The sequence below is a fragment of the Aptenodytes forsteri genome, unplaced genomic scaffold (genome assembly GCF_000699145.1).
Source record: "Aptenodytes forsteri isolate BGI_AS27 unplaced genomic scaffold, ASM69914v1 Scaffold53, whole genome shotgun sequence".
Lineage (NCBI taxonomy): Eukaryota > Metazoa > Chordata > Aves > Sphenisciformes > Spheniscidae > Aptenodytes > Aptenodytes forsteri.
The window spans coordinates 12,903,931-12,929,959 of NW_008795909.1; the positions used below are offsets into that span (position 1 = coordinate 12,903,931).

At 36.8% G+C, this 26,029-nt stretch overlaps 1 protein-coding gene across 1 annotated transcript in view; it reads left to right on the forward strand.

Moving 5' to 3' along the window:
* ERC2 (ELKS/RAB6-interacting/CAST family member 2) overlaps positions 1 to 26,029 on the forward strand; it is a 496,513-nt gene that overhangs the window by 150,230 nt on the left and 320,254 nt on the right. The window contains exon 7 of the mRNA XM_019473456.1: positions 3,748 to 3,915. Coding sequence (XP_019329001.1) covers positions 3,748 to 3,915 — 168 coding nt within the window. The remainder of the gene's footprint in view (positions 1 to 3,747; positions 3,916 to 26,029) is intronic.

Consider the following 26,029-nt stretch of genomic DNA (forward strand, 5'->3'; position numbering starts at 1 on the left):
AATAGAAGCTGTAGAAATGAGAAAGAAAACTTGCTTAGATTTTTTTTTTTCTTGCCCACTTGATGAGGACTCTCCTTGCTCTGTTTGTGAAGGGACAAAAATTGCCGTCACTCACATGATACAGAAATTGTCAAAACAAGTCTTAAAGTTTTCATGACTAAGGGATATGAAGCTTCAAATATCTTCATTAAGGATATGAAGAAAACATATAGGATGGTATGCATTTTTAAAAATAATTTCTGCTTTGCAAGACTTTCCTTCTCTTACTGGGGTTTGTCCTTTGGCTAGCAGTCAGATATTTAAAGGAACACTGATGCATTTTTTTCAGGTGCGAGTTTGCACTCTGGAATTTAAGTAGTTCTTTGAGTATTAGAACTCTCATGCTATCGACAGGAATAAGTATGAAAATCTAGTGATAGTTCAGTACAACTTCAGCAAATTACTGTTAAGATGAGTTTTAAGAATTGGTTAGGCTGTAACAAGGCGCTCTGTAATTAATGTCTGTGTATAAGAGCTTTTCACACTGCATGAAGGAGGCATGCAAGTTCTAGATGATCCTGTAGAAGAAATATGCAGGAAAAGAACTACAGCATTTTTTTGTGGATATGCCTGGAAATATGATAAACACTTTAAAAATAGACCTTGACCAATATAACCTGTAGTATCTACAGATAGACTTGTAGAGTCTACTGTATGCATCCACTTCACTTGATTTGCTTTGCTACTGTTTTTTCTTTACTTAAATCCTTCACTTTAAAAAACAGTTGTCATTTGTCACTTAAGACCAAATCCTTATGATGCGTAGATCAGCATAATTTCATTTAATGGAATTATTTACTTAAAGATTTAGCCCATTAATTTTAATGTGCAATATTCAGGGGAAAAGCTCTGATTTTTTGTTTGTTTTGTTTTGTTTTCTTTGTTTCCCAGTTACTCTATGTAATATCATGTAAGATTTTGGTGTGTAAAACTAATAATGTAAGAAAAAGGATAATGGTTTTCTGGAAATGCTGGTATCTAAGGAACTGAAATTATGGGAGGTGACAGAGAATCATAAATTGAGAAGGAAAACAAAGGAACTAGGGTTTCAGGAAAGGTGAAGCAAGATCATATTGGGCAATATTGAAAAAGCGGTGACAGGCAAATTACACATATGAAATATGTGAGATAGTGCGAAGGTCAGGACCAGAGGACAAACCTGGAGTTCTTTAGATGCTACAGCACTTATACCCAGACTTGTAGGTTATCTTCACTGAAGTCTTTATAAAGTACAGAAATGTTTTTGCCTTTGTCTTTTCTTTTGTACTGAGATCAGGAGATGATATTGAATCATGACTGTTGGTGTTCCATACCACTTAAGATATAGCAAAGTGAAAATGTTTGGACATCTGCTGGAGACAGAAATTTATTTCGTGCCCCGTTTAATTTTTTTTAAACATTAATAGATAATGCAGAACTTTAAAAAAGCAAATATACCCAGGCCTAAAAATGTCTTTTAAAAAGTTATGTGGTTTCTTTGTATGCCTTTGGTATTTTTGATGCTTATTTTTTTAAAATTGAAGTTTTAGTGTATTTTCACCATTAGACTTCATTTTGATAAAACACCAGCCAAAAGCAAATTATTCAACACAGTTTTTTTTTTTTTTTTTTATAGCCAGAACTTTATACTAAACAGATTCTGTTTCTGCACAAAGAACATACCTGCAATGAAAATGAAGAATTATCTAAACAGATTCTGTTTCTGAAACACAAAGAACATACCTGCAATGAAAATGAAGCTTTATTTTTTCTGGCTGATTATTTCTCAGGGTGTGGGTTGTGTCATGGAAAAAAGCGGGAAGAGTTTCTAGGAGAGATTAAGCGTCTGTGATGTTCACATGGGTCTCATATAAAGCATGTGATGTAATTCAGATTGGCTGCAGATCTACGTTTTGTCTTTATATCTTGTAGACAGATTTTCCCGTTGTTCATTTTGTATGCGTTTTTGTCTTGGTTGCCATACTTGCTTACAAGTTCTGGCAAGGGATGGAGGAAGGTGGTTTGCTTTCGAGAGAAAGTTTTCTCTAGCAGTTTCTTAACTGCACTCTTTACATTTTCTTGACATCTGTTTTTTGTACTTTCCTTTTCTTATTTTGATATTTTCAGACTGCGAAGGTGATTGCTTTTAATGCCAGTATAGATTCTTGATTTTATACAGTAGCTCAGGGGTGCCTAGCCAAGTACCTTAACCAGCTAGACAAACATATTAAGATTTATAAAGAGAAATAAGGAATAAATCTATTAGATGTGCATATGGACTATAGTTGGAAGAAACATTTTTTTTAATTTAATTTTTATGGATACAGTTGCAATGTAGAACTAAATAGAAATATTTTGATCAGCAGTAAATGTTTCCAGTGACTGTGCCATACAACATTGAACCTGTGAAATATTTTAGTATGTGGATCTTTAGGATGTGATTGACTAGTATCTGCCTGTGGATACATGTTCTTTTTTTTCCTGGGGATTTTTGAATCACCTTCCATGTAGCCCTTCTAGGCTTCTTGCATCCCAAATGTCTGTTGGGATGCAACTGATGGGAGAGAATGGAAAGAGCTCTTCTAGCACTTCTCTGGTTGCTGCAGAATTGAAACTTGAATTTTAAAGAAAAATGTCTAGGCCTTACAGTCATCAAGGAAACTTTCCAAATACAAAGGAAGTGTGGTTTCTCTGAGTTATGCAGATGCACTGAGGCGTTTTATTTCAAATAATCCTCATGAGATGATATATCTGAACTCATCTGGTGACCAGTGTTATTTCACAGGACTTTAAGATGAATAGTTGTATGTCACCTAATTCACCATCCTTTAGCATCATTCTGTGTATTGTCCAGTGCTTTGTTTAGATTCATGTATTCTAAATCCACGCCACTTTTGCGTTCTGTGGCTACCCCTCCCATTTATCATTGTGGGAAGGGAAGAATAATCACAATTCCATGACATTTACTGATGAACCTTAAATTCACTTAAATTCAGAAGCTCCTTCTTAGTGACTGGGTTTCTGCCGTTTCCCCTAGGATATGCTTTTACAACCTCACAGACCTTTCACTCTGTGGAATTTTTTTATAACGTTTTCCCCAGACTTCTCTTAAGTTAATCACTTTGGCTTGGCTTTCCTAGTAACTGAGAATTCCATATGAACTGCCAGAGAGGAAAAAAGGAGGTGGGGATGGTGGGCAGCAACATGTTTGCAAGAAAAGTAAGGTTAAAATTCCACTTCTCTCTTTTCCTTTCCTTACAAAGATGCCTGCTTTTCCTTATCAGGCTCCTAAAAAACCTTGATTCACTCTGGCCTATGGTAAGTCACAAGAATCATGCTGTTGGAAGGAATAGGCTATTGGATTGAATTTTTACTTTTATGAACACATTTTTTCTGTCCTGCCAGACTTGCCTCACACAGGATAAATTCCTTTGAACTTAAGTGAGGTCCATGGTGAATTTATAGGCCAAATCATCATGTATAATCTTTAAGAGTTTCCTTTTAACTTCTGCAACAGCAGGACAATCATTCTTAAAACAGGGTACGTTAAATTACAAGAAACTAAATTCAAGTTGTGAGTGTAAAAAGTCTGAATCTTAATTCTCTTCAGAATTTACAGGTGTCTGAATTGTATTATATCACAGTCATTCACACCTTTCAGATATCAAGTGCAACTGTGAATTGGAAATGAAATTAATGATCTAACCTTTCTTTTTTTCCCCATTACAGATTGACCAACTGAAACAAGAACTCTCAAAGAAAGAATCAGAACTTCTTGCCTTACAAACTAAGCTTGAAACCCTTAGCAATCAGAATTCAGATTGCAAGCAACACATTGAAGTGCTTAAAGAGTCACTTACTGCCAAAGAACAGAGAGCTGCCATACTTCAGACAGAGGTATTGTATCTTCTAATCATAAAATGCAATAGAAATATTTAGTTAATAGCATGTGTTAAGGTGATGATGTGTTTGTTGCAAGTCTGTGTAGAAGGCAATTTGTTAAAGAATAGTGAAATAAATTAAAACCCTTTAAATGCCAATATATTTGGTATATATTTTTGGTAGTACACCAGCTCTCATTCTAGAATTTTCTTAGAAGCACCTATGATTGCATTTTAAGAAAATGTGCCTAATTCTCATTGGCTTCAATGGGGGGAACTGGGCCTTAGTGACTTGATTGTTGTGATTTCATTCCTTGTTTCTTCATCTATTATTTGACTGAGTTTTCCTTTCAGTTGCTATGGCCTGATGCTTCTTTTCTACTGTGTATTTCTATTCTGAACAGTGAAGTTACTGATGTATTTTGAAGGGATCTGTTGAAGCGTGCATGATATTAATCTGTGGTTATTGTTTCGAGTTCAATCAACACTTTTTTTTAAAATATGAATAATTTCAGTCTTTAAAACAGACCAGTGCATTAGTTATGTATGTACCTACAAAGTCAGATCATAAAAATATGGGTAATGGAATACAAGGTTGAGATGGTTGTCAAATTTGATGGAATGTGTAGATCCAGTGTTAAAAATATTGTCCATTAGTTCATTTCCTGGGATTTTAAAAAAACTTCATAGACTTGGAGCACACAATACTGATTAGATTGATTCCTATTGTAACTCTTCATTTTATTTTTAATGTGTGTACCCCTTTCAAGAAACAGCAATACCTGTGAAATTCAGTCATACAGTGTAAATAGTTTCTATTCAGAGAAATGTATTATTTAAGGTATACAGGAATCTTAAAGAATGTTTCAAATTTCTGGCTAACAAAGCTCTAGGAGATAAACCAGCTTAAACTCGTCATTCTCATGGAAGCAGGAAATAAATATTTCTAAGATTCTGATTATCCCTCTGTGCTGTATGTCTTTCCTCTGTATATTAAGAAGATACAGATGAAATCTTGGAATTTCCAGCTTGTGTTTAATAAGCCAGACAGCATATGTATATAATACAAAATAATAATAATAGAACAAGGGTAAAAACTTCAGCAATTTTGGCAGATCTCAATCTGGCTTTTGAGTAGTAAAGATTATATATTTTAAATCTTCGGCTGTGCAAATCTGTTTTGCAAGGTTTGTATTACCTGTCATGCTGCTGAGGATAGTGATGAATCCATTGGCTCTCGACTAATTTGATTGCCGAATTCTTTATCAGACTGGTATGTATTCAAGGCATTACAGTCTTATGGCTGGCAGATGGGCAGTGGTAAAAAGAACTGAATCAACAGTGCTCTTGATGAAGGGCTGCTGGGATTGTGCAGTCCTGGTGGAGAACTAGTTGGTTTCTGACAGGTGTTCAATTCCTGTTCTTCCCAGTTTCTACATAAGGCAGTTGAGCTCGAAACTTTTACATGAAGCAATATAAGTTAAAATTGGCTGTAATTGCCTGTTGAATGCAGGTGACAATCGGTTGTATTGTGTCTCCTTGTTATTAGTCTCTCAGGGAAACCAAATGAAAAATAAATGTTAAAATGATCAGAGAGGTAGCTTGATAGAAGGAATGCTCTATAATAGCAGAAAATGAATCCCTTTTGTTTGGCCTAATATAATGTTATTTGTGATATAAGTGATTGTGATATTTTGTACAAATAATATGAGATTCTTCCAGCTTTCAATGAAAAAAAAAATCTGTTTAGGTATAGGATTAGTGAAAGATATGTTCAGCATAATTTCTATTCAGTGGAAGATATCAGTTTCTGGTTTTGATTATTTATTTTAATTAACCCTTTACTTCTGTATAATCCAAAGCATTCTGATGACAAGCCTTGGTTTGTTTCTGAATGAAATAACACTGTAAGCTAGGTGGGTTGTTGCAGATATGAGACTTAAAAATGAAGCAAAACAACTCATAAATGTCCTCATAGAATATCTTGGTTCTAGACAGTTAAGGCTGTCTCTGCATGGACTTGCTAAATCAATTGAGCCTGAATTTGTTTGTGACTGAATCTTCAGAAATTGTGGGTTTTATTTCATATGCATTGTTGTCAGCCTTCAGTAATTACATTACCTCATAAATTTATGAAGCTCTGAAACACTGCAAACTGTTTTAAATTCCCCATAGAAATCTAGGTGATTTCCATTTTCTGCTTTCAGTAGGGTGTAGTAGACAACAGTTTTTTGAGTTTCTTTTCTCTTTTTAAGATATATTTGTAAAGGGAATTGGGGAAAGTTGGTGAATTATGTCCACCTCTTATGGGAAGTAATTTTAGTTAAAATTTGCTGTAATTGTTCATGTACAGGAGGCTTTTGGCAGAAGGGTCACATTAATGTAACTATTTTTTTTTTTTTTCTAGGAGATCATATGAAAATAAAGGCCTCTGAGTATTGGGTTAATACCAGACTTCATTTTGGGATATGATACATCTCAAGATGCATTAGAAGCAATATAAAGAAAACAAGTTCCAATTCCAGTTATACACATGTATTGATGCAGCCACTATTTGAAAGAGTTTACCAAATAATTTTGATCTAATAGCAGACTTAAAATGGGAAATAACTTCACTTGCCTCAAGATTTCTTCTATTTACTTTTGAAAAGATAGCATTACAGGGTATGCTTTTATATGCACCATTAACCTATGAGGCGGAGACTTTAAATAACCTGTGTTCAACTTAAATTATGTCAGCAATTTACCTGATCTCGAAATACTTTCGTAATGTGCATACTTTGGGCAATATTAATTACATCTCATTTTTTATCCATTTAAGATGCACTGAACGTTTTATTAGTTTCCTGTACTTTATGGTAGAGATGTAGTGCATCTCAAATCTGCTGAAAAAGATCTTTACTTTTATGTTATGTAGGTAGAAATAAAGCATACTGTGTACCCGTTAGTTTCTCAAGCCAGGACTTATCAGGAAAGAACAGTACTTTTGCTTGTTATTTTAAAGCCCCAAGATTGTTGTAGGCATGTCACAGGCTGTACAACTTTCCATCTAGAAGATCAGATATTCAGGGGTTAGAAATGAAGAGTGGTTTCTGGAGTTAAATAATATTGAGGCTCGCAAAAAATATGTGGCTAGCCTGAACATACTTTTCACCTCTTTTGAATAGACTTTGAATCAAGAGCTCCTTAAAACTACTGAGCTATCCAGTCTTGTTTCCTGGAATAGAGTCTTACAGCAGCTTTCAGCTAGCCATAAGAAATATGCTCATATAACCAAACACAGGATTTGTCATAAATTGCTGTGTAACTATGTGAGAATGTTACTTGCTTTCTCTAACAATCATGAAAACAAGTGACAGATCTCTGTGTCCAAGCAATTTCACAGATTAGAAAATAAGATTCTTCAAGGCTGACATGCATGTTCTAATGATGTTCTATTGTTACATATTTTTAAGACCCTCAGGGTTTTGGCACATTCCTTACCACCCTGCTGTGTGCTAGGGAGTTTTTCTGGTTAAAAATGATTGCCAGAATGTCTCTTCTCCATAAACTATTATATTACAACTTCCAGACTGGGTATGCAGGTTATTGGAGAGAGAGTCTGTTAAACTGTGGGCGTTCTGGATAAATGTGATGGAGCTCCGAGGAACACAAAAGCTGGACAGCGGCTGAATTTGTAGATTGCTATGTTTACTCCTTTGTAGGCCAAAGTCCTTGTTTCTTATCAATATTTAGACAAAACCAGAAAGAACACATCGTTAACATAAGCGACAAGAAGACACCTCAATAAAAATTAATTACTAAGGCTGTAGACCACTCATTGGGTGCCATAAGTTTGAGGGTTTTTAGAGCTGATCTTGTTCCTAGTGTTAGTTATGAGACGGTTGAAAACAGGCTGTTTGTGCTGCTTGCACTTTTTCTTATTCAGGATGGAAATGCCTCCTTTTTTCTCTTCTTTCTTTTGCCTGCTTATTTGCCCTTCATATATTTTGACTGACCAGTGGGCCAATATGTGGCAATAAGAATGAAGTCATTTTTTGTTTGTTTTGTTGTATGCTTCATTGTACATTTCAATTAACAAATTCATGCCTTTGTGCTGCATTCTTCTGTTACATCCTGTACAAACTAAATGTGATGCAGCAAGACAGGAAAGTTCAAAATGATGCCTTAGAGTAAAATTTTCCTGAACTCCCTTTATACCTACTCTTTGTTTTATGGGGAGCCTTTTTGGTAATCACTTCACAAATATCAACTTCATATAATTCAACAATGTCTGTCTTCAGTACTCAGAAATATCCTGTCTTTCAAAAGGACCTTTTACATTTCCACTTAATCTTTAGTTTGGAGAACTCTGGGGGAGTAGAGGGAATGTTTATATCTCATATGAATCTTTGCTGAACATATTAATTTGGTTGTATCTGAGAGACTAAATGTGGGCTAGTTCCAAGTATCAGCAGAGGCCATCAATGTTTTGTTTCTGGTATATATATATTAAGCTGTGTTAAATTAAATAACAAAACAACAACAAATAAAAAGCTCCTCTAATGAAGCTCATACATTTCCTGCAGGAAATACCATCCCTGCAACGAGAGAGCTGTGATAGGATAGAGGGGCTTTCTATGCACTAAAACCAGGATCCTTCTTACCAAAGACCTGAAAATGAGCAAGTGTCATTTACATGGTGATCAAGCATGTGGCCTGCCAGTGTAGATGAATGAGGAATAAAAATACTGCTTTGCCAGCTGGGCTTTCTCTGAGACCTGGGTTTTAAGCTGATTAAGCTAAGGCCTAGACTGTGCTGTGGTAGCAATCCAGCAATGATTCTAGACACAGCAGGTTTCGTTCTCTGCAACCAGGAATTGGGAAAAGATTTTGTTTGCTTAGAGCAACTGAATCTTATATCTCCAGGCCTCAAGTCTTATCTAAAGGGAGGGCAATGGCTTCTAGCAGCAGATGGGAAAGCAGCTGCAGGGAGATGCAGGGCGAATGGCAGCCCTCCAGCAGGTGGAAATCATTATGGAAGGAATTTTGTACTGTACAAGCTATTGTTGGTCGTTCCCAGAGGAGTAAATCTAATAACATTTTGGCCTGCATTAAGCCGCACTCTTTTCTTCCTGCATGTCCACATTGTCTATTTGTAGAATAGATAGTTTTTGTTAATTATCACTGTAGAATTTTATGCTGTCCTAAAACATGCTCATAACCTGCCTTGAAGGGCTTCTTTGTGGAGATGAAAGTAACCATTAAAGGCCAGTTCTAATCCTGAGCTGAGTAAGGTATTGGTAGTTGCAGTGTCAACTTCCTGCCTAAGTAGGATTACTTTGTAATCACCTTGTTGTAATTAAATCAATTTAGTAAATCCTGTAATAAAAGAAATCCTCAACAGGATCTCAGTTACTTCATAACAAGCCTTTTATTACTATTTAGCTTAATAATGGTACTCTGCAGGTTATCTTCAGGTTTTGGAGACAGCAACTGCATATGATGCAACAGGATGTGATTCATAGAATCACATAATGGTTGAGGTTGGAAAGGGACCTCTGGAGGTCATCTGGTCCAACCCCCCTGCTCAAGCAGTGTCACCTAGAGCTGGTTGTCCAGGACCATGTCCAGATGGCTTTTGAATATCTCCAAGGATGCAGACTCCACAACCTCTCTGGGCAACATGTGCCAGTGCTCAGTCATCCTCACAGTAAAGTTTCCTGATGTTCAGAGGGAACCTCCCGTGTTTCAGTTTGTGCCCATTGCCTCTTCTCCTGTCACTGGGCACCACTGAAGAGCCTTGCTCCATCTTCTTTACAGCCTCCCTTCAGATATTTATACACAGTGATAAGATCCCCCTTCTATTCTCTAGGCTAAACAGTCCCAGCTCTCTCAGGCTTTTATCATATGAGAGATGCTCCCATTCTTTAATAAAGCCCTTAATTAATCCCTTAATTGCTTTGTGGCCCTTCACAGGACTCTCTCCAGGTATGTCCATGTCTCTCTTGTATACTCCCAATCCCTTAATCATATTCGTGGCCCTTCACAGGACTCTCTCCAGTATGTCCATGTCTCTCTTGTACTGAGGAGCCCAGAACTGGACACAATACCCCAGGTGTGGCCTGACCAGTGATGAATAGAGGGGAAGGATCACCTCCCTCAACCTGCTGGCAACACCCCTCCTAATGCAGCCCCAGAACTGGCCACAGGTGTGGCCTCACGAGTGCTGAGCAGAGGGCAAGGATCACCTCCTTCGACCTGCTGGCAATACTTGGTCTAATGCAGCCCAGGATACTGGTAGCCTCCTCTGCTGCAAGGGCACATTGCTAGCACATGTTCAAGTTGGTGTTCACCAGGACCCCAGGTCCTTTTCTGCCAAGCTGCTTTCCAGCTGGGTGGACCCCAGCATATACAGGTGCATGGAGTTGTTCCTCTTCAGGTACAGGACTTTACATTTCCTTTCCTTGAACTGCATGAGGTTCCTGTCAGCCCATTTCTCCAGCCTGTCGAGGTCCCTCTGAACGGCAGCATCACCCTCTGGTGTATCAGCTGCTCTTCCCAGTTTTGTACTATCACCAAATTGCTAAGTCTACACGCTGCCCCATCATCCAGATCGTTACTGAAGATGTTGAACAGGACTGCATGCAGTATTGACCCCTGGGATACAATACTAGTTCTACTTGAGCCCTCTGATTCTACTTGATACTCCTCCACCTCCCTCCATGGTTCTCGCAAGCCAGGTCTAATAGGGCATGAGGCTTAGAAGTAATCTGTTGGTATTAATTATAGTTTCTTGTAGTTCAGGTATCCCTGGAAGTTCATTAGTTTCACTTTCTTTGTTGGTGAATTCTATCAGTGTTTGTTATTCAGTAAAATAGATTATATTTGGAACATTTCAAGTCTGGAATTTTCATGATGTCTTAGCAAAATTAGCTCAGAAAATATTGCTACTTTAAAAGTATAGTTTAAGTTTGAGCTCATTTTTACATAGTTTGTTTCAATGGTCAGAAATTAAGTGTAAGCAGAGTTATAATGATTCTTAATCTCTGCAGAATGTTGACTACTATTGAGAAGCATGACTAGCCTGTTTATCTGTTTATTCAGATAGTTGTTTTACATGTATTATAGCATGTATATCATCAGAAATAAGAAGACATCTGGATTTTTTTGATGAGTATAGTTAATTTCCTTCAAACAATGGTAATTGGATCAGATTTCAGGTACAATGGCAGTTTGTCACATGATGTGAGAAAATTTAAAACCAAAAGTAAGTAAGTCTAGATCTAAACATGATGTGCTTTTTGCACGGTATTTCTGTTGTCTCAGTGATGTCAGTGTTTTGGTTTTTTTTTTAATAGGTTTATTTGACTTAAAAAGCTATCTGAAGTTTTTATTGACAGCTGAAACAAAAAATTATAATCCTGTAAAGTAATAACTATCATGGTGGTCAGAGTTGGGAGGTCTGAAAATGGTTTATTGCCAGTAGGAAAAATGTTTGGAACCAGTCCCTAGAAGGTTCACCACCTCTGCTACATGCATTTCATTTTGTTCCATTTTTAAGGGTATGTATGATAATAGTGCCAAACTATGCAAACTTTTCCTACCCTAATGTATATAGCCTTTGTTTTGATTATCTCTTTATTAATGATGTGAAAACCCTGAGGTCAGATAAAAATGAGCCAAGGTCAGGCTACTCCAGCTACAGAACACTGAAAATGTCACTGTGCTCCATAGAGAGTTGCTAAAAGGAAGAATATTAGACTTGCTGAGATTTTCCTTGCTGTTGTGAAAAAGCTATAGATGTTAAGTTTTAAATGAAGCCTTGTGCTGTTACTGCAGCAGGAAATAGGTTAAACAGCACAAATGATCCTTTTTGATGATTTAAAAAAAAATGAGACACTACCATTTGTATACATTAAAAAGTGGTAGACAGTACAGTCTGAGACTATATTTGTGCATATTTGCAGTGACTGGCACTTAACTACTGCTCTTACCACCATGAAAAAAACTTACATAAATTGATGCAAATACATTCATTTCAGCTGGGTAGCTCAGTGGAGAAAAACATTCATTTCATAAGCAATTCTGACAAACATACTTAGCACTTTATTAGTTAGTGTGTCATTGCTTTAGATAAGACACAGGCAAACTGGCAGGTGTGCTGTTTGAAGGTTAATGAACTGTGAAATAAGTAAATGTCTACAAAGAAATTTTGTAAATTGTGAGCATAGTCCTGTCAATGGAGAAAATGGATTAGAAAAATAGGTGAAGTCTGTACTGTAACTGAATACTGATGTGTTCAGCACACATGTATTAATATAGAAAACCTAATAAAAATGAAGAGGAAAGGTGATTATAGTAGGTATTTATTACAATCTGTTTTTTCTTTTAAACAAATCTGTTTATAGAGAAGGGCTGTGAAATGATTGACTTCTTGGCAGTTCTTAGTTTGCATTAAGAGCAAATAAGAGCAGACAGCACAAAATACTTGGAACAAAACTACAAACACTTTAGTTTTCTTTATATTACAATGTTGATATTTGATATTGCTTGAAATGTAAATCTGCTTTTAATCTTACAATAATAATAATAATAATAATGGTATAACTACGGTTATTTCACTCTCACATTTTTATTTTTCTAAGTTAGAGTTTTACTTCAAAATTGTATTTTTCTATTGTTTTGTGATTTTTCTTGTTTCAAATCAGGGTGGGCCAGATACTTCAGTGTGGTCTCTTTGCTGTACTGCCAGTGTATTGTTCTGGTAGATCTGCTGTGCATGCAAAGGAAAGATCACCCACTGTAAAAAGCACTGTTCTAGAGACTTGTGTACCATTTACTCTCTCTGTCACTCCGCAGCTGTTCACAGGTTTCTTGACAGCGTGTTGCATATTTCAAACCAAGCTTTATCTCAGGTGAAATTTGCCAGCCATTTCACTTTCTATACAGTTTTCACGTTTTGTGGGCCCCTGTGACAGTTTAGAACAGGAGAGAGCAGCACAGTGGCAAGGCAGTAAATTCAAAGAGTTAAACTGAAAGAACGCTTAGATTAGAAAAATGCTATATTTAAACAGAAGTAAACTGTGAAGCAAAGTGAGTTTTTTTTGTCTGTCTATCTATTGGAGGATTTCAAGGCTTGACTGTTCAAAGGCATATCAAATGGCATGGTCTGATTTCAGTGTTCTCCGTGCTTTGAGCAGGAGGTTGGACTAGTGACCTCCTGAGACCCATTCCAACCTCAGTGACTCTATGGTACTACCAATGAAGCTTTCTCAAATACATTATAGGTAATACTGTCCCAAAGATGTATATTTTCTGCTTTGTGAGTTACATACTAACGTTCATTTATCCAGTGAAAGATTAAATGTTGATTTATTTATTTATCCCTCCCCTTCCCCCCCGATTGAATCCATTCTTGATAATAGCTTTAAATGTTCTGTCTTTCTTTAGGGGACACCATTATTTTTATTTCATAAAAAATTGAAATGGAATTGCCTGAGGGAAAGGTGACGGAAAGAGTGGAGAAGTTCCATTTGTGGGGCCTGTAGAAAGTAGTGCCCAGAGACAGGAAAAAGAAAATGGGAAAGATGAAAGTACAAAGATAAGGGCTGTATACTCAACGTGTAAAGACTTTATGCAAGTTGTTTGGGACAAATAGTTTAATGAATGTTAGATTTATCTTACTGTCAAAACACTTTTTATTTTCATCTATTTAATTAAAGTGATAAATAACTGTGGTTCCCTCCCCCCCAGTTCTTAGATTTACAGAATATTACCTTGTTGCCATTTAAAACAATATTCAATTAGACAGCATCAATGGCTTTTTATAACCGAGCAAAATTTACTGTGATAAGACAAATTAAGCTTCAATTAGGCTTGATTCTAGTGGATGGAAATGATTAGAAAAATATTAGTACTGTTATCTACTAATTTAAAACCTTTGCTCTAACTAGAGATGTTTTGAGAGGAACTTTGATAGCATTGCTGCAGAAATGATTCTTTGTATACTTAAACTATTGCTTATATTGTGATTAAGTCTAAAGGGCCCACTTATGATCCTAGTGTATTGGCACTGTACACAAAGAAATGCAAAGAAAAACCCACCTCAAAACAGTATTGAAATTTCACCAGGTAGGTGCAAAACCAAGGGGAACACAAAGAATCTGTAGATGTTGTAATTAGTATGATAACTAGTAGACATAACCCCCCAGTCTGAAACTGTTAATGAAGTTTTGCACATAATGCTATAATGATGAAGTGTGAGGAGAAGTTACTGAAGTAGTTTTGCATAGTTTTGGTTTTTATGCTTAAGGGACAGCTGGGGAGAAAGGACTAGAGCCACTTAAAGGAAGACGTGAATTAAGTTTGTGACTGAAGGGAGATGGGGGGCCGTGTTTGGGTGAATAAGCCATGGATGGCCTTAAGGCCAAAGACAAGTGGCTCTTGTGTTTATAAAAGTGAAAGAGGGAAAGGGCAATGGTGGCTGGTGTTTTGTGTCTGCTGTCTTGGGGTAAAAATGAAAGAATATAGCAAATCATCAATGAGGCTGATCTTTGTGTAGGGTACATACACCTAGGTAAACGTTTGCTATACAAAGGGAGGGACAAGGTAGGCTGTTTTACCTCTTACATAATACCAGTGTAAGGGTTGTGTTTTGTTTTGTTTTAATTTTTTTTTTAATATAGATGTTAAGAATGCAATGCAGGGATATAATGTGGGACAGTTCAGCCTTTGTGCTGGGACTAAGGCCAGAGACTGCAAACTCTGTCTTTTTTTAATCAGTGATTCAGTTTGCAAGCATCCTTCTTCACTGAAGAGATCTGTTCTTCCTAACATAGATAACAGAGTTCTTAGCTCACAATTGCTCTTAGCCCCAACACTCAAGCCTGTGGTAGGTGCAAAGATACATTCTCAGCCTGCCCTCTATCTCTGCAGAGGAAAAATCATGCTCACAGTAGGAGCAGAGCTTGATAAAATAGGAGATATGGCCCATTTGAAATAGAAAAGCTTCTGCAGCTGTGGTGGTCCAGAAATCTTTGGAGATGCTCATACTGACAGTAGACCTCAGATGGCTTTTTGATTCTTTTCTTGGTAGGATTCTGAATAATATTTTCCTTATAGCTATGTGGTGGTGTCCCGTCCCCCCCCGCCTTGTTTAACTTTTAGAAAGAAAGAAATCTCTAGGTCTTGGTGTCACAGTGGAAAATGAAAGTAAGAATCTAAGCTTGTGAAAGATCAATGGTTTCACAGGTGACCTGCTAATATTTAGGGAAACCTCTAAATAAGATCAGCTAAGGCAAACAGAAGTTATATACTTCATGTCCCAAGTGATAACATAATATAATTACATAATACTTTACATTTCAGTAGTACTTTCCATACTTAAAATCATCAAGTAATGCAGGCTGTGAAAATTTTTGAAAGATTTGTCATTGCTATAGATAAAAAGTGTTTACAAATTATCTCCTGCAAAAGAAGCAACAGCTGTATTTTCTCCTGAATAATTTGATTGTCATTATTTGGTATATTTTCAACTAGCTCGTGTGGTAAACTTAATGGAATTCCAGTTTTGTGGCTTCCATTTTTGTTTGCTGTTAAAGTGAAAGCTGCTTTTTCATTTTATAAATTGGACAAAATAGAAACCCAGACATAAATGTACTGTTTCATTTAGACAAGCAAAGGATAATACATGTGTGGCAAAAGCTGTCTTTCTGAAGTAGATTTGGTACTTCACAGCTCTAAGTTAAGTTGTGTAGCCTTAAGGCTTTAGTAAATAAAAATCCTTGTGGACCATTGGCTGGCACAGACATGTGGGAACAATCATCTTAGTTTCCAGTTGTTGCAGGGAGGAATTGAAGTTGTGCACAGTGAGCCATGAAAATAGTGGTCTGACACTTAAAAAAAAGCTGGGCTAAACCACTACTGTGCATGATAGCACCTAGTTAAATAAGGATATTAATGTCCTTAAAGTAAAAAAATTTAAGCATACGTAGCGAATGAGAAGGCTGTGAATTTAATTTAATTAAAATACAAAATGTTCTCAAAGGCAGGATGCTAATTAATATTTGTTGGACTTGACTAGGTAAAAAGTGCTTATAACAAAGTTCTGAAATCATCTGTCTCCTTTGAAAAATGTGCTTTTTAGATCCTTGGTCATGTAAGTGGTTAACTATGTTAGTAAACTGTTGAGTTAGTTGACTGTGGTGCAGTTCTCCATTTGTTTGATTCTTTGATTCTTTTCCTGTGATTATTTTAACATATGGCATTTTATTTTAATGTATGGCATTATAACTTAAATCTTAGCTCTTCAAATGAATCCTTTGCATTTGTGTTTCCTGTGCAGGGTCATATACCTTCTCCCTGCTAGCATTAGTTACGTTATTTCTATGCAATAAAATTTGTAATGCAGTAATATTTGTTAAAGAAATAGCATTATGTGATGTTAAGTAACTTGAATCTGTATAATTGCCTTTGGTTATTATCTGTTCTGTGAAATATAAAGAAGAAAGTCTTTGAATTGTTTCCCCTGTACTTCTGTGTTGAATGTGCACTCTTTCTCACACGGAAGATTAATTTACTCCTATCATTCTCAATGTTAATTTCTATATTTTTGAGAAAGAAGCGTGGGATGTAAAAAGTGATGAGAATGCCAAGGTTTGCTAATGTTGTTACAGACACCATATATTGTAGGTTTCTTGCTCTTTTATGATCATACTTTTCCTACCTGTGTCCATTCCACCAGCTGTAATTGTTTAAAGACTCTGCATGCATCCTGATGAATTTCTACTGTATACTCTTTCCCACAGATCTGTGTCTCTGTTTTTGAAAGATTCTTGCTTAACAGTAAGTGTGAATATTTTCAGTGTGATAGCATTTTTAGTTTTACAGAAGAAACTGTGTAAGCAGTACCATGCTAGAAGAAATAAATATTTAGAAAAGTGGAAAAAAAGTGGTTTTAAAAATGGAAACAAGTATTTCTGATGCATTTGAAGGATTAACAGTTAACAGGAGAAGGAAAGAAGAGGAGGTTTTTGTCAAATATTAATAATAATCTAAAGCTTCATGAAGAAAATCAGGTGTTCTACAGAATCAGAGGGAAATGAGTGAAAAAGGAGCATGGAACTGTGGAGGTTTGCAGAAGATGCTACTACTTAAGAGCTCTGGGATAGGAACATCAGCGCTGGTGTATAGAGCTGCTTAAACGTTGTCTGAGCCAGTAGAGTTCTGCTATGATTAGTGTTAGAAATGTATTTCAGTATTGTAGAACTAAGCTCTAACGATAAAGTCAGGGAGTTAGAAATCAAGTATTTAGAGAGTTTTGAAAATGTTGGTACTAGTGTAAAGTTGGATTGAGAAGTAGATCAGAAGATAGAATAAAATGGATAAGGATGCTTTGGTTTCTGTTTCTGTAGGAATTCTTTGGCTGCCTATTTTAACATAAGGGGTCAAGACGGATTTGCAGAGGCAAACCTTAATTCTGACATTTTGTAATGTGTGGTGTTGATTTTTTTTCCAAGTTCAGTAATAATTTTCCTTTAAAATAGGTTGTTCTTGTAGATATTCATATAGGGCTTGTGAATCATCATTGCCTTTGCTAGGTTCCCTTCTACTTCTGTCTTTCAGTGGAAGCAAGTTTGATGCAAGCAAGGTGCATGTCAGATACTATTACTAGAGTTGGCTAGAAATAGGCTGAAGCAATTCTGCAAATACTGCATTTATGAAGACTATTTTCTTTCTCATGTCCTCTTGCTTTTGTCTTTCAAATTCTTCCTCAGGTCAAACAAGCATAACAGCTGTTTCTTATCTTTAAAAACTACTTTCTTCCAGCTGCCCTACACTGTGAGATCAGGCACAAGAACAGTATAGGCTGGGAAAGACTGAGCTTGTAAATAAAAACAGTTCTGGATCATGTTCACTGCATGCTTATTTTCCCCTTTAAACTGTTTAAACTGTTGAAGTTCCAAGAAAATACTTAAAATACTTTCCATTAGTTTAATTACTTTTACACTGTATCATTTACTCATTGTTCTGAACACGGTTAGAGCAACGCTAAATTGGATTCTGGAATAGATTATAGTATTCATAAATACTATCGCTGTCTTCCTATAATACCTGATTGAAATTAAAATCCATATCTGTTATATCTGCCCATTTCTATATATTCATAGTCTTTTGCATAAATAGTATTTTGTTGTTTTCCAAGTATGTGTACTGTCTGTGGTTGAATTTAGAACTTTTTTGTAGCAAGATTGGAGAAAGTTAATTCATATTGTAAAACATTTACAGTGTTTTTCAGTAGTAAATTTGGAGGAACATTGCAGTTGAAATATTCTTCACTGAGGACACTAATGTGTATTAAACTTAGGACAAATAATAAAGTAATAAGAAAACTTCTGGTAGATATTACTAGTAGTAATAGAAGTTACTAAGATTCTTTTTATTTGCATTTCTGCAAAAAGTGTTCATGATGCCTGCTTGACATATATCCAGTCTAACAGAAGTGACTCTTTGGTCAGTGGCTTGCATGGAAGATGGATTACTACTGGAAAGATTTGTATTGGAGGTTCATCTTTCATCTTTAAATTTAGGTACATAGCAAAATCATGTAAAAATAAGCAGAGTCCTTACAGGCCAAGGAAGGAAACTGTAGAGGAAAAAGCGCTCAGATATATTTGAGCTCCAGATTACGCTTCACTGATCCTTTACATGTTTCAGAACTCTAAAACGTAACATAGTGCGCAGTTTTTAATGGACTCTGTGCTACGTTGAATTTCAAACAGAACATGTATTTTGTGTCTTGGTATAGTTCCACATTATTTTCTGTCTTTGAATATTTATAGCTAAATTTCTCTGCTTTATGTCAGGAGCAGTTAAGTTCCTGAGATTAGAAAGTAGAAAAATAAAAGATTGAAACCTTAATTGTCTGCAACACCTAGTCAGATCCACATTATTTGAGTTGCAATAATCATAGAATCATAGAATGGTTTGGGTTGGAGGGGACCTTAAAGATCATCTAGTTCCAACCCCCCTACCATGGGCAGGGACACCTTCCACTAGACCAGGTTGCTCAATAAAGTAATAAAGTAATAGTCAATAAAGTATTCTTTTCCCTTACTATTAATTTATTTCATTTTTGAGGCAAGTGTAAATTTCATTTTACTCTTTTGGCTAGAAGAAATTCCATTTTCTTCATTAATAGACACAGATAATTAGTAACATAATTCACTGTGGAGCTGTTTCGTCTTTCTACATAGTTGATATAAGAGAAAATTGCTTTTCTCTTACTGAATAATATATATATATATTTTTTTAGGCCAGTTTTATCTTTCCTGTAAATAAGGTCCTGGCTGACCTTTCAATATAAGGATTGGTTTGCTTCCTTGTTTATTGTGAAATATTGCCAGAAATTGGGGGGGGGAGGGGGAGAAGTTGCCTTTATTTTATCCCATTTTAGGATTTTATGCATGATTTCATAAAGTTGTGGTAAATACAATAGTGCATATTTAATACAGCTTGTAGGTTTATGTTTGCAACAGACTGGAAACAATTGAGAGTAGTTTTCCTAAGCATAACCATAAACATAAACATCATGAAGTTTATCCTGCCAAGTGTCAGGCCACAAATAAAGACAGACACGTGTGTGGTCAACCTGCCCTCCGTTTCTAGGAAAAGTGCTATTGGACCAAATAAACTAAGTTTAAATCAGGCAGGAAATCTTTGCCAGACTTGACCTAGACTCATATACATTGGTGACTCATGGTTGTTGCCCAGCCCTGCAGCTGTGTTGGTTTATGAGCCATGCAAAAGTTTAGGCCTATCTGCATTGAAGTGCCATTTGCCTCTGTTACCTTCTTCTCTTCCAGCATGATTCAGTGTACTAGCAGTCTGGCAGCGGGCTAGTTTACTTTGTGTCATTTTCTGTCATAAATTTTGAAGCAGTCTGTCACATACCTAGTGAGAGGGTGAGCTTAAATGATGTATGTTTTTCCTGGACAAAGAATGCTTTCAGGAATTGTTAAAATATATGATAGTGTTTTGGTACCATGCATTTTTATAATTGATCATTTTGTATAACTGAAATCAGCTCTCATTCCTCCTCCTTTAATTATGAAGCTAAATAAAAAGGAATGATACAGGGGGTGTGTGCAGGCACAAGTGACCTGGGAGGAATAGGGAGACCCCATCTGAGTGTGCAGGTATAGGGTTAAGAAAGCCAAAGCCCATCTGGACTTGAATATAGCAAGAGATGTGAAGGGCAACAAGAAAGGTTTCTACAAGCACATCAACAGCAAAAGACTAGGCAAAATCTGGGATCACTTGAATGGGAGTGGAGACCTCATCCTAAAGGACACGGAGAAGGCCAACGTACTGAATGCCTTCACCTTGATCTTTACTGGTAAGACTAGCCTTCAGCAATCCTAGGTCTCTGAAACCAGTGCAAAAGTCCAGGGCCAGGTAAACTTGCCCTCGGTGGAGGATCAGGTCAGGGAATATTTAAACAAACTGAACACACACAAGTGCCTTGGCCTTGTTGGAATGTGCCTACAAGTGCTTGATGGCTTTGTGTCAATTATCTTTGAAAGGTCCTGGTGGTTGGGGGAGGTTTCTGAGGACTGGAAGAAAGCAAATGTCACTCATCTTTAAGAAAGGCAAGAAGGTGGATCCAGGGAACTACAGGCTGGTAAGCCTCACATCGATCCCTGGGAAGGTCATAATAAGGAAGGAATAATCCTGGAAGCCATTTCCAAATATATGACAGACAAGAAGGTGATTGGGAGTAGCCAGCATGGATTTATGAAGGGGAAATAATGTCTGACCAACCTGATAGCCTTCCTCAGTGAGGCAATTGCCACTACCAGGGTTGCACATAAGCATTTACTGTTGATGCTGGTGAGGTCCTAAGTATTAGTGTTGCTACACAAGATTGTGACTGTGTTCTGTTTATCAAGCACTACCATTCCTTGGGCTTTTCTTGCTAAATACACCACCTAGTCCTAAAATCTTGTGTAAGTGTGTATTCTAACTTATTCCAATGTACTACTTATTTTCAGCCTCTTTTTCATTTTAGTTAGAGTAATTCCATTTGCAAGCTAACTCATCTTTAAAATACACTTTGCCTTAGTATAATAAAGATGTGATGGCAAGAGACTGGTCTTTATTTCTGTTCGCAGTGGCATAATATAATTCGTAGTTATTAAAAAAGCAGATTATAATTATTCTGTCATTCTATTTTTCTATCAATTCTTTCCTGAAAGTATTAGAAATCGGGTTAAAATAAAATACATTAACAAAAAAGAAAGTGCTTATAGCTAGCTAACAAAGCACTTGAATAGTAATGGCTAAATACAACTTCGAATATAGCAGGATGCCATGATAAAGGACAACACTACCCTGATTTTCCCTGTGTACAGGTCTATGATTTATGAATTTCACTAGCTTTCAGATTGCATGCCTACTTCTCAAAATGTCTGATGCTTTAAGCATGTTTTCAGCACACTCTCAACATGTGGTTGAGTCAGCATCCCTGGAGGTATTTAAAAGACATGTAGATGTGGTGCTTAGGGACATGGTTTAGTGGTGGACTTGGCAGTGCTATGTTAACGGTTGGACTTGATGATCTTAAAGGTCTTTTCCAACCTAAATGATTCTATGATTCTATATGCTGTCATTGGCAGTTGTTTTTTTTATTCTCTAGAATCCCTGGGGGTATCAACTGGGAGTATAGTAATGTTTCTTGTTGGTTTTACTATCACTGAACATAACACAATTCTGTGAAAATAAAAGTAGTATTCTGGATGTACCTATACGTAAACTCTGCCTTGTATTTTATTTAAACTTTTGCAATTTTTCTGGGTGGATTTTCCCCAAGAAAAGCTGTCTTTTTGATGGGTTACTGATAGTTTGATTTGAAATCTGACATTCTCCTTTGCTTATGTTGGGTTGCATAATTCTTCAGCATTTTTGTTAGAGTATTTCTCTTTTGCAGTTACTGGCAAACTCTCTTTTTAAATGCTTGATGTCGGCAGTGGTTCTAATGGTTTTTAGGCAAGTGGAAACCTTGAAAGATCATCTTTGTTCAACTTCATTGTGGAAAGGATGATTAAAGCACAGTTACATAATAAATTCTCACCACTCACCTCATGAACAAAATCACAGGATAGCTGGAATTTTGGGACCTTCTAACTTTCTCTTATGCAGTGCATTTCACTCTCAGCCCATGCATCCCAGTTGCTGCATGCCCATCTCTGTGACTTTGGGGAAATCCTCAGGGAGGGTTGGTCTGCAGGTGCTTCCTCTTCCAGTGGGTACTTCCTAGTGTGGTGTGTTGTGGTGCCAGGCTTAGTGTGAGCATGTCTGTTGTCTGTGCTTTTAGTGCAGGGGGTGTATGAGACTGACAGATTGAGGCTTAAGTTCAGATGAATCATAGAATCATGTACCTTGGGAGGGGACTTGTCGTGGTTTAACCTCAGTCGGCAACTGAGCACCACACAGCTGCTCGCTCACTCCCCCCGTCCCGGTGGGATGGGGGAGAGAATTGGAAGAGTAAAAGTGAGAAAACTTGTGGGTTGAGATAAAAACAGTTTAATAATTGAATTAATAATAATAATAATATACAAAGCAAGTGATGCACAGTGCAATTGCTCACCACCTGCCGACCAATGCCCAGCGAGTCCCCAAGCAGCAGCCCCCCTGGCCAGCTTTCCCCCAGTTTATGTACTGAGTCAGCTGTCTGGCTGTGCCCCCTCCCAGCTTCTTGTGCACCTCCAGCCTTCTCAGTCAGTAGAGCATGGGGAGCTGAAAGTCCTTGACTAGTGTAAGCACTGCTCAGCAACAACTAAAACATCGGTGTGTTATCAACATTATTCTCATACTAAATCCAAAACACAGCACTGTACCAGCTGCTAGGAAGAAAATTAACTCTGTCCTAGCTGAAACCAGGACAGGACTGTAGAGGTCATCTAGCCCAAGCTTCTGCTCAAAGCAGGTCTTAATTAGGGCAGGTTGCTCAGGGCTGTGTCCAGTCAAGTTTTGGATGTCTCAGGGATAGAGATTCCGTAATGTCTTTAGGCACCTGTTCCAGTAGTTGACAAAGCTTGTGGTAAAAAAAATGTGTTTTTTCTATGTCAAGATGGAATTTCCATGTTCCAGTTGTGTCTCATCCCTTCCCAGGGCACCCTTGAGAATAGTTTGGCTCTAGATTCTCTCACCCTCCCGCTAAGTAATTGAAGATAGCAGTAAGATCTCCCTGTGGTGTTTTCTTCAGGGTGCAGAAACCTGGGGCTCAGCCTCTCCTGGTACGTTTTGTGCCCCAGTCCCATGACCATCCAGGTGGGGCCTCAGTTGGATTCATGCCAGTATTTCAATATCTGTCTTGTACTGGGCAAGTCCAAACTGGGCACAGAGCTCCAAGTATGATTTCACAGGTTCCAGAGACAGGCTTCGCACCCCCAAGGTAGGTGCTGCTTGTTCCTCCAGTTAGTTGGCTTTGTTTTGGGCTGGTTTAGCTATTGCTGTGAAGAATTTTGTGTTCTGATGCATAATCAAAAGAAGTATTTCTAGAACATGAGTTCAGAGTTGCAATGTGTTATTAATTCCAATAATTGTTATTAGTCATACATAAGTCCAAGAATTATTATCCACTTACAGTTCTAAGATAAACAGTTTGATGAAAAGCTTATATTATTATTTGATGTGTTATTTAACAGTTCAGTGTATTTAAAAAACATACATAGTCTGTCAATAAAAAGAGAACCTTTCCTATCCAACAAAAAACTTTGTGTCAACCGTAGACCAAAAATTATTAGGAAAATTATTTCAGTGATTTTAATTTCTTATTTTCTGGCACTGAGATAGATGCAGTTTTTATGATTTGAAGACCAGGGTATGTTTTTCAAACCTTGCCTTGGTCAGTTGCAGGATTACTGGTAGATGGGTTTTCTTGATGTTTTTGTATTTTCCCTATTTGCTTCTGTGGGAACAGTGAACAAATGGTTTTGATGAGCAGCTGCTCAAAGAGAACATGAAAAGAAGCCATGACAGCAATTTAAGTCAATCTGATAGCACCTGCTGTCACCTGGCTTCATCTCTTCATGAAGGAGAAAGACATCCAGGGGAGGGCATGGTTATGTGGTTCTCTGCTTCCATTTCCAGTTACTGTACTGAACCCCATAACCATCTCATAGAGAACAGGAATAAAGGCACAGCATACTTTGAAGTTCAAGGCCTCTCTTTATTTATTTAATTATTTTTGAGCTGGCTGAAAAGTGTCAGCAGTCACATGCACATGGGGGTTGGCCACATGAGTAAGAATCATAACAGAATTCAGATCCATTATGTTGGATTTTCCTCATCCAGGAAAGAGTTCTTGCATGGCTATAATAGTTTTATAGGTCTAAAATGCAGTAGCAATAGTTAATGCAAAATTTTAAAATACAAACAGTCATCATTTAAAATGTCAAATGCAACAGCTGAGAGGGAACTCAGGATGGCAGCTGTGATGTGCCATATTGATAAATCAAAATCATAAACACAAAACATGTTATGATCTCAGTAACGTAATCCAGTTTATGCTTTAGAGGGTAACAGTTGTGCGTTTTGAGAGCTAGAAGTTTACTTTGCCTTTGACCTGATGCCTCGATGTACACTGCAGGTACAGTGTTGCTGTACTGTGATAACTCGTATTTATGCTCAAGCGGTACCATCAACGTAAGATTTTATTCAAATGAGACATACAAGTTTAATTTATAGAGTAAAACTATAGAGATTCTTATTCCATAAGAATTATATTTCCTTTTCTTTGTTGCATAAGATGCAGATGGAACTTTAAGGTACCAAAATTTGGGGGTGGGGAAAAAGCTACTTGCTGTGGTAAAGCCTTAAAGTGAGTGTGAGAGCATTTTTATACAAGTGATGAGAACCTCCTGGACATGATCGACTTAAATTAGCTTGATTGCTTTTTATCAATTGCAGCTGCACTATTTAGCATAAAAATGCAAAACACACAAAAATCATTTGCCTTGCAGTGTAGTAGAAAGATGGTTTTAGTTAGTCTTTAAGATGTTTCAAATGTTTATTTTTCACAGATTCTCTGAGAATGGATCCAGAACATATCTAGTTACAGAGAATTAGTACAGATATTGTAAACTTTGAGAAAATTAATTAACGAAAATATGCTGCTTTATGAATTACATATTTAGGATTTTGTTTTTTTTCCTTTTAACTGTGTTAGTAAGTTAAACAGTTCAAAGATATTTGTTATAGTGGCATAAGCAGGCATCTGCTGTTAAAAGCTAAAGGAGAAAGACTAGAACTTTTTGTGTGATGTATAATTGTCTTGCTTTCTGAACCAGTGACATGGTTGAAAGAGAAATCCTGACGTTACATAAAAATAAATTTCTTTCTAAATAAGAGGAGAAAATTTTAGACCAGTGTTGAGGATTGCAATCCATGTTGAAAACTTGACCAGGGAAAGGCTGCTACTGTTATTTAAAGGCTGTGTTCAGTATATTGAGTTTTGATATCTGATGTCCATTTGCCATCTGGCTTTCCTTTTTGTAGGACTGTACTGCTTGCAAGCTCAGAATCCTGTCTTTGTTTCAGAGGTTTCTATTTTTCAGTGGCTTAATGATTTATATAGCATGTGACCTTGAGGCTTATTAAATGCTTCTTTGTATTCCTTGGATGCTTAATGTTATCTAATTAACAGGAAAAACATTCATGTATATAAAGCTTGCATCGTTTACTGTCATTGATTATAACCAGCAATTGTGTTGAAGAAGAACCCTTATTGTTATGCCAAGCAATAGATTATATTAAAGAATGAGATTACCTGAAGTCAATCTTTTGTACACTTTTAAGTGTTTTTGATACAGGATGCCTACATTGAGGTCAAAACCTTTTATTATTCCTTAGATTCGTTTACTCTTACATGTTCCTAGGATAATGATGCCAGTTCAAGTCTTTAGACAGGTTCTTGCAATTAAGATGTTCAAAATCATAGAATCATAGAATCATAGAATCATTGAGGTTGGAAAAGACCTCTAAGATCATCGAGTCCAACCATCAACCCAACACCACCATGTCCACTAAACCATGTCCCTAAGTGCCTCATCTACTCGTCTTTTAAATACCTCCAGGGATGGGGACTC